We start from the raw sequence: 17502 nt of genomic DNA, 5'->3' as shown, positions 1-17502 counted from the left end.
GTTTAGAAGAGTAAGTGGGGACATGATTGAAACATGTAAAATCCTGAGGGTTCTTGATAGGATGGATGTGGTGAGGATGTTTCCTCCTGTGGGAGAATCTGGCTTTTTCTACATTCCCCCAATCCATTCACTCCACCACTAGCTTCAATCATCAGGATCACATTGAAATTTGCTCTTTAAACCTCTTGGCCGCTCTCTTCTTCACTGTTTAAAAGTGGCTGTCCATTTAAAATGGAGATGAGGCAAATGTTTTGAAGGCACAGCTGCCAGTGGTGGGGTGAACAGATTGTGGGGGCGGCAAATGTACAAAAAGCCAGAGTTGGAGGAGTTGAGGGCTCAGAAGAGGAGGATGGCGGTGGTTCAGGAAGAGATGGGGATGGACAAAGCCATGAAATTATTTCAATACAAATTTAAAATCTGAGGCTTTGGGAAATGGAGAGTCAACGCAGGTCAGTGACCACTGAGATGATGAGTGATGTAGTTAGGATACAGGGCTTTGGACAAGCTTACAGAGGGTGAAGGATCAGGGATCGGGGGTGGCGGGAGGGTGTGTGGAAGTTACCAAGACATTTGGAATGGTCGAGTTTGGAGGTGACAAAGATATTGATGAAGGGTGCTGTTGTAGATAAATTGAGACAGGGTAGAGTCAGCAATGTTAGAGAGGTGGAAATAGGTGGTTTTTGTAATGGAAGGGTTATGGGATTGAAAGCTTACATCAAGGTTGAACAAACGCAGAGGATATGAACAGCCAGGCTCAGCTGAGGCAGTGGCTGGAATTGGTGTCTAGGGAGCAAAGTCTGTGATACGGGTGACAAGGACAAAAGCTTTGATTTTCCCATTATTTTAACTCGAGGAGGTCGCGACTCAGTCTAAACTATGAGGGTAATTCTTCCATCCCACTGCGCTGCTTTTGTAGTGCGGTGAGCCGGGAGACTGGAGCTGAGGCCTCTTCACCAGCTCCCCACTGGGCGCCGCGGCCTTGGCGAGTCTCCGGCAGCCAGATTTCTGGCGCCGTCAGCTCTGTGCCAGAAATTGGAGCGGAGCGGAAGAAATTATGCAAATGTTCATTACCATCTATTTTACATTCCATTAGCAGGCCCAAGAATGAAATCTCCGGGCCCACTAGCACCCGCACCCCCACCTCCCCCACCCCGCCCCCCTCCCCAAGCCACGAGTGGTTCACTCCACCAGTCAAGTGCCAGCCTGGGCTCCCTGGCACTGTCCAAGGGGCAAAGTGTCAATGCTCAGGGGGCACCTTGGCACTGCCCACCAGGCATAGGGCAGTGGCAAGGGGGTGGGACCAAATGGGGCAGGGCCTCTGGGGGGGGGGGCATCAAGTCCCACTGCCACTCTGCCTTGGACTGAGTGACTGAGGAAGGGAGTCCAGCGATCAGGGTAGAGCATCAAGGGTGCGGAGGGGATGGATTGCCTCACACTTATCCACATTAAACTCCATCTGCCAAATTTTGGATCATTCTCCTAACCTATCTATATCCATCTGTAAAATCTTTATATCCTCTTCACTGCCTTCTTTTCCACCTATTTTAGTATCATCTGCAAATTTTGCTAATGTTACGCTCTGTCCCTGCTTGCAAATCATTTATATAGATTGTAAACAGTTGAGGTCCAAGGACTGACCCCTGCGGCACCCCGCTATTTACATTTCTCCAGCCAGAGAAGGACCCATCAGTCAGCCCGTCCTCAATCTAATCCAGTACTCTACCCCCAATCCCCTGCGATCTCGCCTTCTGGATCAGTATGTTATGCGGCACCTTATGCGGTAAGGGAGTGTAAAACTAGAGGGCATAGGTTTAAGGTGAGAGGGGAGAGATACAAAAGTGTCAAGAAGGACAATTTCTTCACACAGAGGGTGGTGAGTGTCTGGAACAAGCTGCCAGAGATAGTAGTAGAGGCGGGTACAATTTTGTCTTTTAACAAGCATTTAGATAGTTACATGGGTACGATGGGTATAGAGGGATATGGGCCAAATGCGGGCAATTGGGATTAGTTTAGGGGTTTTTAAAAAAAAGGGCGGCATGGACAAGTTGGGCCGAAGGGCCTGTTTCCATGCTGTAAACCTCTCTGACTCTATGACATTGTCAAACGCCTTCGGCAAGTCCAGATATATCATATCCACAGTTTCCCCATTATCCACCTCGCTGGTTACGTCCTCAAAGAAGGCGTGCAAGTTTGTCAAGCCTGACTTTCCTTTCATAAAACCATGCTGATAATGGTGGATTGAGCTTTGCCTTTCCAAACGCTCATTCACCTCCTCCTTAATGATTGGTTCCAGCAACTTCCCCACCACAGAGGTCAAGCTAACCGGCCTATAGTTTCCTACTTTTTGCCTCTCTCCCTTTTTGAATAAGGGCGTCACATTAGTGAGTTTCCAATCCACCGGGACCCGACCAGATTCCAAGGAATTTTGAAATATCACAACCAATGCATCCACTATCTCTGCTACCACCTCGTTCAATACCCTAGGGTGCAGGCCATCGAGTCCTGGAGACTTATCTGCCTTGAATCCCATCAGTTTATTCTCCCTAGTGATGGTTATTGCACCAAGTTCCTCTGCATTAGCGACAGTTTTTGGAAAACTTTCATTATTCTCTACCGTGAAGACAGAGGCAGAATATTGGTTTAGTGCCTCTGCCATCTCTGTGTCCCCCATTAATACCTCACCAGTATCGCCCTCTAAAGGGCCAGCATTTACTTTAGCTACTCTCTTCCTCTTTATATACTTATAAAAGTGTTTGGTATCTGTGTTTACGTTCTCTGCTAGTTTCCTTTCGTAGTAGACTGAGAACTAAGGGATTGAAAAATATGTTTTTTAAAGTTTATTTATTAGTGTCACAAGTAGGCTCACATTAACACTGCAATGAAGTTACTGTGAAAATCCCCTAGTCGCCACACTCCAGCGCCTGTTCGGGTACACTGAGGGAGAATTTAACATGGCCAATGCACCTAACCAGCACGTCTTTCGGACTCTGCGAAAAAACTGGAGCACCCGGAGGAAACCCACGCAGACACGGAGAGATGTGCAGACTCCACACAGTGACCCAAGCCGAGAATCGAACTCAGACCCAAATCTGGGTTAACAGTGCAGAGACAGAAAAAGAGGCCACTGAAGATACTCTGTCCATGATTGTATAGATAATTGTGGAGCTGCAAAAGGGCAGGACAACAGAGGAAAGGTGTAGGAGGAGGACTGCGTAGTTGACTGCAGAGAGTTCAAGAGTATGAGAAGGAATATTGCATCGTAGCCCCAGTAAGAGGACTTTGTTCTTGTTGCTGTTTTGATTGGCTGCCATGCAGAGCTGGGAATTTGATTTAAATAAAAGCAAATTACTGCGGATGCTGGAATCTGAAACCAAAAGAGAAAATGGTGGAAAATCTCAGCAGGTCTGGCAGCATCTGTAAGGAGAGAAAAGAGCTGACGTTTCGAGTCCAGGTGACCCTTTGTCAAAGCTAAAAGGCAGAGAAAGTGGGTGATATTTATACTGCAGGGGGAGGGAATGAAAGATGAGTCATAGCCACAGAAACCAGGGGAAATGGCTGCTAATGGCAGTTTACAGAGAGAATAAGAGGTGTGAATGGTCAAACAGCGAAGAAGCTGAAATCAGAGGGTAAGCTGTGACAGATGAAGATGTGGGGGGAGGGGGGTGGGGGATGGGAGGGAGAGAGGTAAAATTTAGAAAAAAGGGGGAAGGGGAAGCAAAGGGAGAGAAAGGGTAAGGAAAGGGGGGATAAAGTGGGAGGAAAGATTGGGGGGGGGGGGAAGAAAAATGAAGAAAGACAATAAAGAAATAAAAGGTAGAGAACAGTAAAAAATGAAATAAAATAAAAACAAAGGGGCCGAGGTGGGGTAGAGCCAAGCATCTGAAGTTGTTGAATTCGATGTTGAGGCCGGAAGGCTGTAAGGTGCCGAGCCGGAAGATGAGATGCTGTTCCTCCAGTTTGCGTTGAGCTTCACTGGAACATTGCAGCAGGCCAAGGACAGACATGTGGGCATGGGGAGCAGGGAATTTGATTTGATGGAGCTGCAGGAAAGATGAGCACAGATTTGGAGGCATCATCATGTTCAAGAACTTTGTGTCCAATATCTGGAGTGGAAACCATTTACCATGTCAGATAGCATGGGAACTAAAAAGGGAAGTTGGGTGGTGAACAGTTCACTGGGATTGAGTGAAGGTGGCTCTCACGGGCAAAATAAGCTCTGACATAATACAAAGGGAAATCGGAGAAAGAGCAGATTAAGGTGCTGGTTCAACACTGCGGGTGGTGAGGGGACAATTTTTGACAGCTAATGTGGCTAAGGTAATGAACTAAAAGCTCCCACAGCAGATGAACAGCTGTAGAATTATTGTGGTGACAATAAGTGAGTCAAGCTATCTGGACTATAATTAATCCACTCCAAGAGATACAACAAACGTATTTGTTCTTTATCATCATTGGTACTCTCACAAGCCTCACTGATTCTCAAATGCCCCATCCAGTATTGCACTAAGCGTATAAATGGAACAGGCTAGCTGATCATACATAGGTAGGAGCTGCTTTCAGGGTTGCTAGTTCAAAAGGAAAATTCATCAGTCACATTCTTTGCATCCTGATCATTGTCCAGAGTCTCCAGAGACTTTAGATGATGTTCCCTGCCAACAGCCTCCCAATGTTCACCATTAGTCTGGCAGAATGCTTTGGTAAGGTGACTCTGGTAAGCAGGAGGGATAAATGTTTTGGGGGAGGTGCAATAAAGAAATGCTCAACTTACATGTAAAGGTCCATGGGGAATTCCTTCATCATGTGCGTGACCATAAATTCCACCATTAGATCTGAAAGACAATAAATTAAGCTTTGAGATGTATTGTGGCTGAAGCTGATATATTCAGCAAACAAGCATAATTCAGAAGACCATTCAATCCACCGGGTCTGTGCCGATTCTTTCGAAGGGAAGTCCCTTTCCCTAAAACCCTGCAATATTTTCTTCTTCAAGTGTTTATCCATTTCCCTTTTGAAAGCTACTATTGAATCTGTATCCTTCACCCTATCCTGATCCTATATAGCTAAGAAAGCCCAACAACACCTCTACTTTCTCAGAAGACGAAGGAAATTTGGAATGTCAGCTACAACTCTCACCAATTTTTACAGATGCACCATAGAAAGCATTCTTTCTGGTTGTATCACAGCTTGGTATGGCTCCTGCTCTGCCCAAGACCACAAGAAACTCCAAATGATCGTGAATGAAGCCCAATCCATCACACAAACCAGCCTCCCATCCATTGACTCTGTCTACACTTCCCACTGCCTCGGCAAAGCAGCCAGCATAATTAAGGACCCCATGCGCCCTGGACATTCTCTCTTCCACCTTCTTCCATCGGGAAAAAGATACAAAAAGTCTGAGGTCACGTAACAACCGACTCAAGAACAGCTTCTTCCCTGCTGCTGTCAGACTTTTGAATGGACCTACCTCGCATAAGTTGATCTTTCTCTACACCCTAGCTATGACTGTAACACTACATTCTGCACTCTCTCATTTCCTTCTCTATGAACACTATGCTTTGTCTGTATAGCGCGCAAAAAACAACTTTTCACTGTATACCAATACATGTGACAATAATAAATCAAATCTAATCAAATCAAATCTATCAGACACTGCTTTCCAAGTCCTAATCACTAGCTGTGTTAAAAAGTGTTTGGCCAAATTGCCTCTGCTTCTTTTGCCAATCACATTAAGTCTATATCTTTTGGTTTCGACTCTTCAGCCACTGGGAACAGTTCCTCTTTACCTAATCTATCGAAATAATAAACAAATAATTAGCTTACCCAGCTCATGTCACTTTATTTGATTTGACTTATTATTGTCACTTGGGTTGGTATACAATGAAAAGTATTGTTTCTTGCACCCTATACAAAGCATACCGTACATAGAGAAGGAAAGGAAAGAGTGCAGAATGTAGTGTTACAGTCATAGCTAGGGTGTAGAGAAAGATCAACTTAATGCGAGGTAGGTCCATTCAAAGGTTTGCTGGCAGCAGCAGGGAAGAAGCTGTTCTTGAGTTGGTTGGTACGTGACCTCAGACTTTTGTGTCTTTTTCCCACTACTATTGCTACTGAAAAATCTGATAATGTGAACAGGAATAGAATGTTTTCTTTTTCCTTTATCATTCAGTACAGCAGTAACAAGAGATCATTAACAATGCAGTTGGTTTGACACCACTGCTGTGTGCTCAAGAACCTTCAGAGGTTCAGACTGTGCCAGCCTTCTAACTAGATTTTGGACACCGCCCAAATACGACACTCTACTGGTTCCAGCACCAATTCTTCTTTCACTTTTAAAAGGAAAAAATGGATAAAAAGGAAAGATAACCAGCACACGTGGAACTTGAAAAAGCATCAATTGTTTTTATTTCATTTCTGATGAACAGGAGAGTTGCTATACTGGGGTATCTTTGATAATAAATCCTGAAAATCCAAAGAATAAGACCATAAGACATAGGAGCAGAATTAGGCCACTCGGCCCATCGAGTCTGCTCCGCCATTCAATCATGGCAGATATTTATTTCATCCCCATTCTCCTGCCTTTTCCCCATAACCCCTGATCCCCTTATCGATCTATCTCTGTCTTAAAGACACTCAATGACCTGGCCTCCACATCCTTCTGCGGCAAAGAGTTCCACAGATTCACCACTCTGGCTGAAGAAATTCCTCCTCATCTCTGTTTTAAAGGATCATCTCTTTTGCCTGAAGTTGTGCCCTCTGGTTCTAGTAATCATGGTATCAGAAAGGGGGAAACAAGCAACCTGGCTAACAAGGGAACCAGTCAAATGTGTCCAGGTACCAAAGAGCTGACACTTCAAGAATCGATCACCAACCAGTCTGTGCTGAGTTAGATGACATAGATTACATAGAAACTAGAAGCAGGAAGTAGGCCATTCAGCCCTTCGAGCTTGCTCGGCCATTCATCTTGATCATGGCTGATGATCCCAGAAACAGATGATTGAATCATTGAATGGTTACGACACAGGAGGCCATTCAGCCCTTCAAGTCCATGCTTGCTCTTTGCAAGAGCCATTCAACTAGTCTCACTCCTCACCCTGTCAACATAGCCCTTCAAATTTCTCTCTTCAGTCCTCCTCCAAGTCCCTTTTGAAATTCATGATTTGAACCTGCCTCCAGCACACTCTCGGGCAGTCCATTCCATATCCTAATCACTCACTGCATGAAGGGGTTTTTCCTCACATTGCCACGTCCCCTTTAATTGGTCTCCTCTGGATCGCGATCCTTCCGTCAATGGGAACAATTTCTCTCTATCTAATCTGTCTAAATGCCTTATGGCTTTGATCACTTCTATCAAGTCTCTCAATCCTCTCTTCTCCAAAGAGAACAACCCCAGCTTCTCCAGTCTGTCCACGTAATTGATATAATTGTACTTGATCTTCAAGTTTGCTGATGACACCACCGTTGTGGGTCGGATCTCAAACAACGATGAGACACAATACAGGAAAGAGATAGAGAATCTGGTGAACTGGTGCGACAACAATAATCTCTCCCTCAATGTCAACAAAACGAAGGAGTCATCGACTTCAGGAAGTGTAGTGGAGGGCATTCCCCTGTCTACACCAATGAGGACAAAGTAGAAATGGGTCGAGGGCTTCCGGTTTTTAGGTGTCCAGATCACCAACATGTCCTGGCCTCCCCCATGCTGACACTATAGTTAAGAAATCCCACTACTTTCTCAGAAGACTAAGGAAATTTGGTATATCAGCTACAACTCTCAACAACGTCTACAGATGCACCATAGAAAGCATTCTTTCTGGTTGTATCACAGCTTGGTATGGCTCCTGCTCTAAACAAGGCCGCAAGGAACTACAAAAGGTCGTGAATGTAGCCCAGTCCATCACTCAAACCAGCCTCCCATCCATTGACTCTGTCTACAGTCCCCACTGCCTCGCAAAAGCAGCAGCATAATCAAGGACCCCACGCACCCCGGATATTCTCTCTTCCACCTTCTTCCGTCGGGAAAAAGATACAAACGTCTGAGGTCACGTACCAACTGACTAAAGAACAGCTTCTTCCCTGCTGCTGTCAGACTTTTGAATGGACCTACCTTGCACTAAGTTGATCTTTCTCTGCACCCTAGCTATGACTGTAACACTACATTCTGCACCCTTTCCTTTCCTTCCCTTCTCTATGAACGGTATGCTTTGTCTGTATCGCGTGCAAGAACATAAGAACATAAGAAATAGGAGCAGGAGTAGGCCATCTCGCTCCTCGAGCCTGCCCCGCCATTCAATAAGATCATGGGGCTGATCTGAAGTGGATCAGTTCCACTTACCCACCTGATCCCTATAACCCCTAATTCCCTTACCGATCAGGAATCCATCTATCCGTGATTTAAACATATTCAACGAGGTAGCCTCCACCACTTCAGTGGGCAGAGAATTCCAGAGATTCACCACCCTCTGAGAGAAGAAGTTCCTCCTCAACTCTGTCCTAAACTGACCCCCCATTATTTTGAGGCTGTGCCCTCTAGTTCTAGCTTCCTTTCTAAGTGGAAAGAATCTCTCCACCTCTACCCTATCCAGCCCCTTCATTATCTTATAGGTCTCTATAAGATCCCCCCATAACCTTCTAAATTCCAACGAATACAAATCCAATCTGCTCAGTCTCTCCTCATAATCAACAATACTACAAGAATACTAAGAAATGATACTTTTCACTGTATACTAATACATGTGACAATAATGAAGTAAATCAAATCAATATTCCAGAGCAAGAAAAAGAAAACTCAGTGAGGGACGCCACTCCCGACTGCTAACAACGACCCACAGGTGAAAGTCAGGAGAGATTGGGCTTGGCTGTGACAGTTTGAAAGAGAAATAAAAATTTGCCTTCCTATAGCACCATTCATGACCTCTGGATATCCTGAAGTGCTCTACAACTTTTGAAGTGCAGTCACTGTTTTAATATAGGAAAGGCAACAGTCTATTTGTGCACAGCAAGATCCCACAAACAGCAAGATAATGACCAAATAATCTATTGCTCGTGATGTTGACTGAGGAATAGATACTGATCCAGGACACAGGGTACAACTCCTCTGCCCTTTATCAAAAGCCTACCCTGGGATCTTTTACATCCACCCGATAAAACAGATGGGATCCTGGCTTAAATTCTATCTGACAGACAGTGCTGCATTCCCTCAGTACCTGGACTGTGGGCTCAAGTCTCTGGAATGAAACTTGAAACCACGACTGTCTGAGTCACGGGTGAGAGCGCTACCCCACTGAGTTACTGTTGGTACCATCAAGAGAGGACATTGGCTGGGGTTCAAGCAAGAGGTTTGTGGATAGCTGTACTCCACTAGAGAGCAGCAGCTAAAGGAGACACAATATCACAGCTGAGTCACTTGAATCATTTTGTTTCCACTTCACAGTTTTTAAATTCCTGCAGGTAACAGCAAACTCCTGTTTACAGGGATTAGTTCCTCAGGAGCAATCAGTCTGCATTTTAGAAATATCACAACATCTGGTCTGGAGTAATACAGGAGACAGTGAGGAAGCAAGTGTAACTCCATTGTGAATAGGAAAAAGCGACAGATCAAAAGCTGCGCATATTTATGTAAAATATCACTATTTAGATTTTTATAAAATGAGAGAAGCATCAAATGATTCAGCATTTGTGTATCACAGTAAAACAGGCTCCTCGTCACCGTGTCTACATGTCCCCAATTAGTTTTGCTCCTACGTGATGCCAAAGGAATAGCCACAGCCTCATTTTGCATGCTGGCAAATTAGATTTAATTAGCATAATTCATTCATATATATTCATCACAAGCTACGATGAATAGATCCTTCAATCTCAAAGTTAGACTTTTTTTTAAGCTTCAGATGAAAGTCTGTCCTTAATTAACCTGATTTGCATAGGTATTAATCATACACAGCACAAAGAGCTGGGTACCAGCCATCTGAGCCTTAGCAACACTACATCTCCGCACCCTCAAACTGAATGGATGGGGGTGCTGAAGTTTCCAACTGCTAAACGGTGACCCTATTGGGTAAAGAGCGGGGATCAGATTCAGTCGGCACAGTGGTTAGCACTGCTGCCTCACAGCGCCAGGGACCCAGGTTCAATTCCAGCCTCTGGTGACTATGTGGAGTTTGCACGTTCTGCGTGGGTTTCTTCCGGATGCTCTGGTTTCCACCCACTCTCCAAAGATGTGCGACTTTGGTGGATTGGCCATGCTAAATTGACCCTTGGTGTCAGGGGGACTAGCTAGGGTAAATATTTGGTGCTATGACGATAGGGTCTGGGTGGGATTGTAGTTGGTGCAGACTCGATGGGCCAAATGGCCTCCTTCTGCACTGTATGATTCTATAATTCTATGAGATGTTAAACTGTGCATGTGTTTGTGTGTGGATGTATGTCTGTGCATGTGTATCTATGTAGAGAAATTTGCCCAAGTCAGCTGGTGCTTTCGGTCTGACGATAATCAACACAGTTGGTGTAGTTCTGGTGAGTGAGTGCAATCAATCAGATCACAGCAAAAGCTAAAAGTAGCAATTCTTTACCCCTGAATGTGCTGCCTGATTTCAGCAGCAGCCCAGCAGTCATTCTCTCAATCGTATCAGACAAGGAGTGATGGAAAGGACATCCCACTGAGCAGGGGCATCATCTCTCTCTCAACCTTTCCGCACCCTGGTGATGCACAGGTCAAACCCTCGTCTGTTTCTGTAATGCACCACACATGGATGCAGAAAAACTGAGGGGTAATTTACCATGGCCAACTCACCAAACATGCACATCCTTCGACTGTGGGACACGGAATGTGTAAACTCCACACAGACAAACACTCAGGGCAGAATCAAACCCCGGTCCCTGGTGCTGAAAGGCAGCGGTGCTACCCACTGTGCCACCGTGCACCATAGCTGAACACAATCTTTACCTTATCCATGTCCAAACAGGATATCAACGTCCTGGGGGTTATCATTGACCAGAAACTGAACGCGATCAGCCATATCAATACTGTAACTACAAGGATCGGTCAGAGGCTGGGATTCTGTAGCAAATAACACACCTTGTGACTCCCTAAAGTTTGCCCACATCTACAAGGTTCAAGTCAGGAGTGTGATGGAATAATCTCCACTTGTCTGAATGAGTGCAATTTCAACAACACTCAAGAAACTTGACACCATCTAGCACAAAGCAGCCTGTTTGATTGGCATGTCATACACATCTTAAACATTAATTCTCTCAATCACTGACACACAGTGGTCGCTGCGTGTACCATCCACAAGACGCAGTGTAACAACTCACTAATGCTCCTTCGACTGTTGCTTCCAAACCTGTGATCACTGCCACCTAAAAGGACAAAGGCAGCAGATACATGGGAACACCACTATCTGCAACTTCTCATCCAAGCTGCCCATCATCCTGATTTGGAAATATACACTGTTCCTTCACTGTCGCTGGGTCTGAATCCTGGAACTCCCTCCCTAGCAGCATTGTGGATGTACCTACTCCACAGGGTTCAAGAACCCTGCACTCATCCAGGCAAGTGGAGATTATTCCATTACGCCCCCGACTTGAACCTTGTAGACAGTGGGCAAACTTTAGGGAGTCACGAGGTGAGTTATTTGCTACAGAACCCCAGCCTCTGACCTATCCTTGTAGTTACAATATTGATATGGTTCAAGGCAGCAGCTCACCACCACCTTCTCAAGGCAATTAGGGATGGGCATTAAATGCTTCTGCATTTGACAGTGGAAGTCATAGAAATTGTAGAATAGAACAGAAAAAGAGGCCATTCAGCCCATCGTGCATGTGCCTATCTTTGAAACAGCTATTTAATTAAGCCGACCCCATCTTGCTATTTTCAACAGACCTGAAATTATTTTCTTCTTTTTATGCATCATGTATACCATGTAAAATTTGCATTCTTGAGAATAATTCTTCAGGCAAAAAGTTAAGGGCTAACTTTTATATAATTACCACTCGAGGGGTTTATATGCACGTTTGATTTGAGCTCATACAGCATCCTGCAGATAGCTTGGATATCTAGTTGAGTCTGCTAATTGGCTAGCTCCCCTTGGCCTGTTGCTATGACATGGATGGGTGAATAATGATGAGGTCTGCTTTGTCACAGTTGGACTGGTTGTCTTGTTCCAGCAGTGGGGTGAGATCTTCAGATTGTTTGGGCATCGCTGTGCCTCCTTGGGGGGCACTGTGAACAGGATGTCTGCAATGGCGATGTTAGTGGAACATCAGTTTCAGAAGCTCTCACAGACAAGCAGGTTAAGGCCAGGGCTTTCCTGGAAAGTGTCTCCTACCTATCGCCATTTTTACAGAGAGCGTGTGAAGGGCTCTTGGAAGGAGTGGTAGACGGGTGGGGGAGCAGGGCAGCCAATGGGAATTGACCCCTGAAAACTAAGATTGACATTTACATGAGGTTTATTTAGTGTTTAACCAATTCCCTTTTGAAAGTCACTATTGAAAAGTTGCCATCAATGCATTCAAATCATAAAAACTTGTGCATAAAAGGAATTCTCCTCAGCTCCCTCCAGTTACTGGCTCACCAGCTAGTGGAAGCAGTTCCTCTTCATATACTCTTATCAAAAAGGAGCTGGGGCCTAGGCCAATTCCTCCCCTCCTTGAATAACTGGAGCACTCCTACCGTTACCCTAACCGGGATTGGGTGCCTTGGCACTGACCTAGGCCCAGGGTGTGAAGAGACCGTACCACATTGTTGATGTACCTGTAGACCCTCCAGGAAGCTAATAATCTGTTTAAAAGTACAGAGTGCTGACAGAGGCATCGGGCATACAAATATTTCACTAACAACTCAAAGAATATATTTATATGATAATTGTACAATACACATATCTTTTGCTTGACTGCTCTGTAAAGGGTATGTGAAATTTCAATCAAGAGCTGTCGGTGTGTGTGTAACAGCCTCAGGCTTTGATGTGCAGAGGCAGCTGTGAACTGCATTCTCCTATCATTAAATGAGACAGGATGTCAACACAGTTCCACGTCAAGTCTGGAGCCGATACCAAAAGCACACTCTGATTTCTGACAACGTGAAACCTTCACTTTCTTCCTTTTTTCCCTTTCTCCATCCTGACTCCTCTGACTGCCACTGGGAGGTAGCTGCATTGTCAGCATCCTTCAGTCAGGTATCTGCTGTGGCTCAGCCGAGAGCATGAAGGTTGTAAGTTCGAGCTCCAACTCCAGAGATTTGAGTATAAAATTCAGGCTGACATCTTCAGAGTTGCACGGGGTGAGTGCTGCAATGTCAGAGGTTCCATCTTTGACGTTACTATCTCAATTGGATGTGAAAGACTCCACGGTAGGAAGAGCTGGGGACGTTCTCCCTTCTGGCACGGTCAAAATTCATCTCTCAATCAACATCACTAAAACAGATTACCGGTTCATAATAACATTGCTGATTGAGGGATCTTCCTGTGTGAAACTTCGTTGCCACATTTTCTTAATCACAACACGTAACTAACCAACCCCCCCAACTAATTTACTGTTGAGACAAGTGAACGCCGGCAGACTTTCCCCCTCTCAAGCTCAGGAAGTTTGAAACCAATTCCCGTGCCATGGCTGCCATCCCCAGCCGAATAGCCTCACTGTGGGGCACAGTTCCGCAGCCTGCAATTTCCAATGAGTTTCAATTATGGCTACACAAGGAGAAAGTGTCCAATCTACCAGTAATATCCCATCTAACCAGAAATAACAACATAAAGTACATCCAAACAAGACCCCAATACTGACTGCAGTCTAGACTTGCACTTGGAAGGAATGGGCGATTGGGTGAGATGCACAGTGCAGCCAGGGGGTGACGGTGATGGGCAAAATCCAGGTAGCAGCTGGCAACATTGCGGAGATGCGGAGAGAATACTGAAGGAAAAAACGAGGAAAGGAACAAAGCACGGAACATGCTGATTGAGTCAGCTCCTCCAAGAGCATGTTCGCTCTCCCCTATTATAGACTCTACTCACTCAATTACTCACCTCCCACACTCTCCCCTCACAGCTATTAAATGTGCTATTTGACTTTTTTATATTCCTGTCTTGTTACCACATAAAATAAGAGCTCACAGTGCAGTGGGTAACATAAATTAGCACAAATAGAGGACTGGTTAGCTATAAAATGAAGCTGAGAGTAGGGAAAAGTGAGTCACATAGAAATATGGAAAATAGGAGCAGGAGTAGGCCATTCTGCCCTTCGAGCCTATTCCATCATTCATTATGATCATGACTGATCATCCAACTCAGTAATCTGTTCCCCCCACCCCACATCCTTTGATCCCTTTAGCCCCAAGGACGATATCTAACTCCTTGAATATATTCAATGTTTTGGCATTAACTACTTCCTGTGGCAATGAATTCCACAGTTCACCACTCTCTGGGTGAAGAAATTTCTCCGAACCTCAGTTCTAAAAGGTTTATCCAGTATCCTTAGACTGTGAACCACTGTTTCTGGACTCCTCCACCATCCGGAACATCCTTCCTGTGTCTACCCTGTTAGAATGTTACAGGTTTCTATGAGATCCTCCCTCATTTTTCTGAAGTCCAGCGAACACAACCCTATCTCCCCTCAGACAGCAGTCCCACCATCCCAGGAATCAGTCTGGTAAACCTTCGCTGCATTCCCTCCATTGTAAGAAAATCCTTCCTCAGATAAGGAGGCCAAAACTGCAAACAATATTCCAGGTCTGGCCTCACCAAGGCCCTGTGTAACTGCAGTAAGATATCTCTGCTCCTGTGCTCGAATCACCATGGAGGCCAACATACCATTTGCCTTCTTCACCGTCTGCTGCACCTACGCGCTTACTTTCAGTGACTGGCGGTAGAAGGACATCCAGGTCTTGTTGCACATTCCCCTCTCAATTTAGAGCCATTCATGTAATAATCTGCCTTCCTGTTCTTGCTACCAAAGAACAAAGAACAGTACAGCACAGGAAACAGGCCCTTCGGCCCTCCAAGCCTGTGCCGCTCCTTGGTCCAACTAGACCAATTGTTTGTATCCCTCCATTCCCAGGCTGCTCATGTGACTATCCAGGCAAGTCTTAAACGATGTCAGCGTGCCTGCCTCCACCACCCTACTTGGCAGCGCATTCCAGGCCCCCACCACCCTCTGTGTAAAAAACATCCCTCTAATATCTGAGTTATACTTCGCCCCTCTCACCTTGAGCCCGTGACCCCTCGTGAACGTCACTTCTGATCTGGGAAAAAGCTTCCCACCGTTCACCCTATCTATCCCCTTCATAATCTTGTACACCTCTATTAGATCTCCCCTCATTCTCCGTCTTTCCAGGGAGAACAACCCCAGTTTACCCAATCTCTCCTCATAGCTAAGACCCTCCATACCAGGCAACATCCTGGTAAACCTTCTCTGCACTCTCTCTAAAGCCTCCCCGTCCTTCTGGTAGTGCGGCGACCAGAACTGGACGCAGTACTCCAAATGTGGCCTAACCAGCGTTCTATACAGCTGCATCATCAGACTCCAGCTTTTATACTCTATACCCCGTCCTATAAAGGCAAGCATACCATATGCCTTCTTCACCACCTTCTCCACCTGTGTTGCCACCTTCAAGGATTTGTGGACTTGCACACCTAGGTCCCTCTGTGTTTCTATACTCCTGATGACTCTGCCATTTATTGTATAACTCCTCCCTACATTATTTCTTCCAAAATGCATCACTTCGCATTTATCCGGATTAAACTCCATCTGCCACCTCTCCGCCCAATTTTCCAGCCTATCTATATCCTGCTGTATTGCCCGACAATGCTCTTCGCTACCAAAGTGGATAACCTCATATACATCTGTTAAGGTTGCAGATCAGAAATCCCGAGGTATATTATGAAAGTAGACTGGATCCCAACTGTTTGCTATGTTGGCATTAACGTGAGGATAAGGTGTTTCACTCCAGGTGTGATTCTATTGACACACTAGGAAGCTTTTACCAAAAGAAACTTTATTTAACAATACAGATTAACTATTTAAAAATGAATTAACATTTACCAATTGAACATGACAAGTTACAGTTCTTAACTGTTAACTTATCTCTATTGGGTCAAATTCAAGCAATATTCTTTTTATAGTTTTAAACTCCTCTTTAAAATCAGTTAGTGACACACAGGCTTATGTGCCTTTGCTTGGGCTGCCAGTCCTCAAGCCTCCAGAACACGTCTGGAGAGAAAAACACAGAGAGAGAGACCTTTTTCTCCTAGCAGGTCCCATTCAGCAGCCTCCAGAGAGAGAGAGAGACTTCTTGCCTCTTTCAGTACCCAGCAGTAACTGCTTGTTTCTTTTGTACGCTTAGCTCCTCCCTTAAATATATGATTTTGTCAATCAACCTACTCTGAAACCCCAGGGAGAAAAACAAATAAAAATAAATCAACTCAGATTAAAACAAAAACATCCCTAGCCAAAATCAATCATTAGCCTGCATTCTCAGCACGTAAGCTGCCCGGTTTGCAGACAAATCGGCACCGTGTAAAACAGAGCTGCATTTTAAACATGCCCCCCCCCACAAGAAACATGAGGAATAGAGTCTATAAAGGGGTATAGACAGATTAAGTGAGTGAGCAAATCTTAGGCAGCTGGTGTGTAATGTGGGTAAATGGGAACTTGCCCACTTTGGCAGGAAGAAGGGAAAAGCAGTATACTATACTATTTAACTGAAGAGACATATCAGAACTCGGAGATACAGAGGGATCTGGTGTCCTCGCACAGGAACGATAAAAGATTAGAGATTAGGAAAAAGCAAATGATTAGGAAAGCTAATGGAGCGTTGGTGTTTATTGCAAGAGGAATAGAATATAAAAGTAGGGAACTTACGCTACAGGCGATTTATTAGACTACATCTAGAGTACTGTGCACAGTTTTGGTCTCCTTACTTAAAAAAGGACATAATTGCATTCAGGTTGGGCAGATTGTCCCATACCCATTGGAGTTTAGAAGAATGAGAGGTGATCTTATTGAACCATTAAGATCCTGAGAGGACTTGGCAGTGTAGATGCAGGTAGCATGTTCCTCCTTGTGGGGAGTCTTGAAATAGGGGACACAGTTTCAAAATAAGGGGTCGTCCTTGTAAGACTGAGGTGAGAATTTGTTTCTCTCAGAGGGAAGTGGAGGCTGGCTCACTGAACATATTCACCACTGAGTTAAGATTTTGGATCGACAAGGGAGTCAAGAATTATAAGGGCAGGGAGGAAAGCGGAGAGGAGATCACAACCAATTCTTGAATCCTTATGATGTTACATGTGGTGCTGTGCATCAGCCTTCCCAGATATACTGGGTTCTGCTCTACAATACAGAGAGCTGAGGCTTATCGAGTGCTAACACCCAGGGCTGGCTCTCTACTAATAATCCCAGAGCAGGGTCTGCGATGGCATGGAGCCATTCACACCATGGAGAGTGTAACTCATTTCTCTCAGATAGACTATCCACAATCCCTGAGCTGAGGAGGCTGCTTTCCTAACATTCATCATTTTT

The 17502-nt window shown here is 45.0% G+C and overlaps 1 protein-coding gene across 1 annotated transcript in view; it reads right to left on the bottom strand.

The window, feature by feature from the left end:
* The window catches only part of armh3 (armadillo like helical domain containing 3), a 170211-nt gene that overhangs the window by 79929 nt on the left and 72780 nt on the right, over positions 1-17502 (bottom strand). Inside the window, exon 19 of the mRNA XM_078223039.1 lies at positions 4769-4829. Within this exon, the coding sequence (XP_078079165.1) occupies positions 4769-4829 (61 nt within the window). The remainder of the gene's footprint in view (positions 1-4768; positions 4830-17502) is intronic.

Source organism: Mustelus asterias, chromosome 11 (genome assembly GCF_964213995.1).
Source record: "Mustelus asterias chromosome 11, sMusAst1.hap1.1, whole genome shotgun sequence".
NCBI lineage: Eukaryota > Metazoa > Chordata > Chondrichthyes > Carcharhiniformes > Triakidae > Mustelus > Mustelus asterias.
This window is presented reverse-complemented; position numbering and strand designations above follow the sequence as displayed.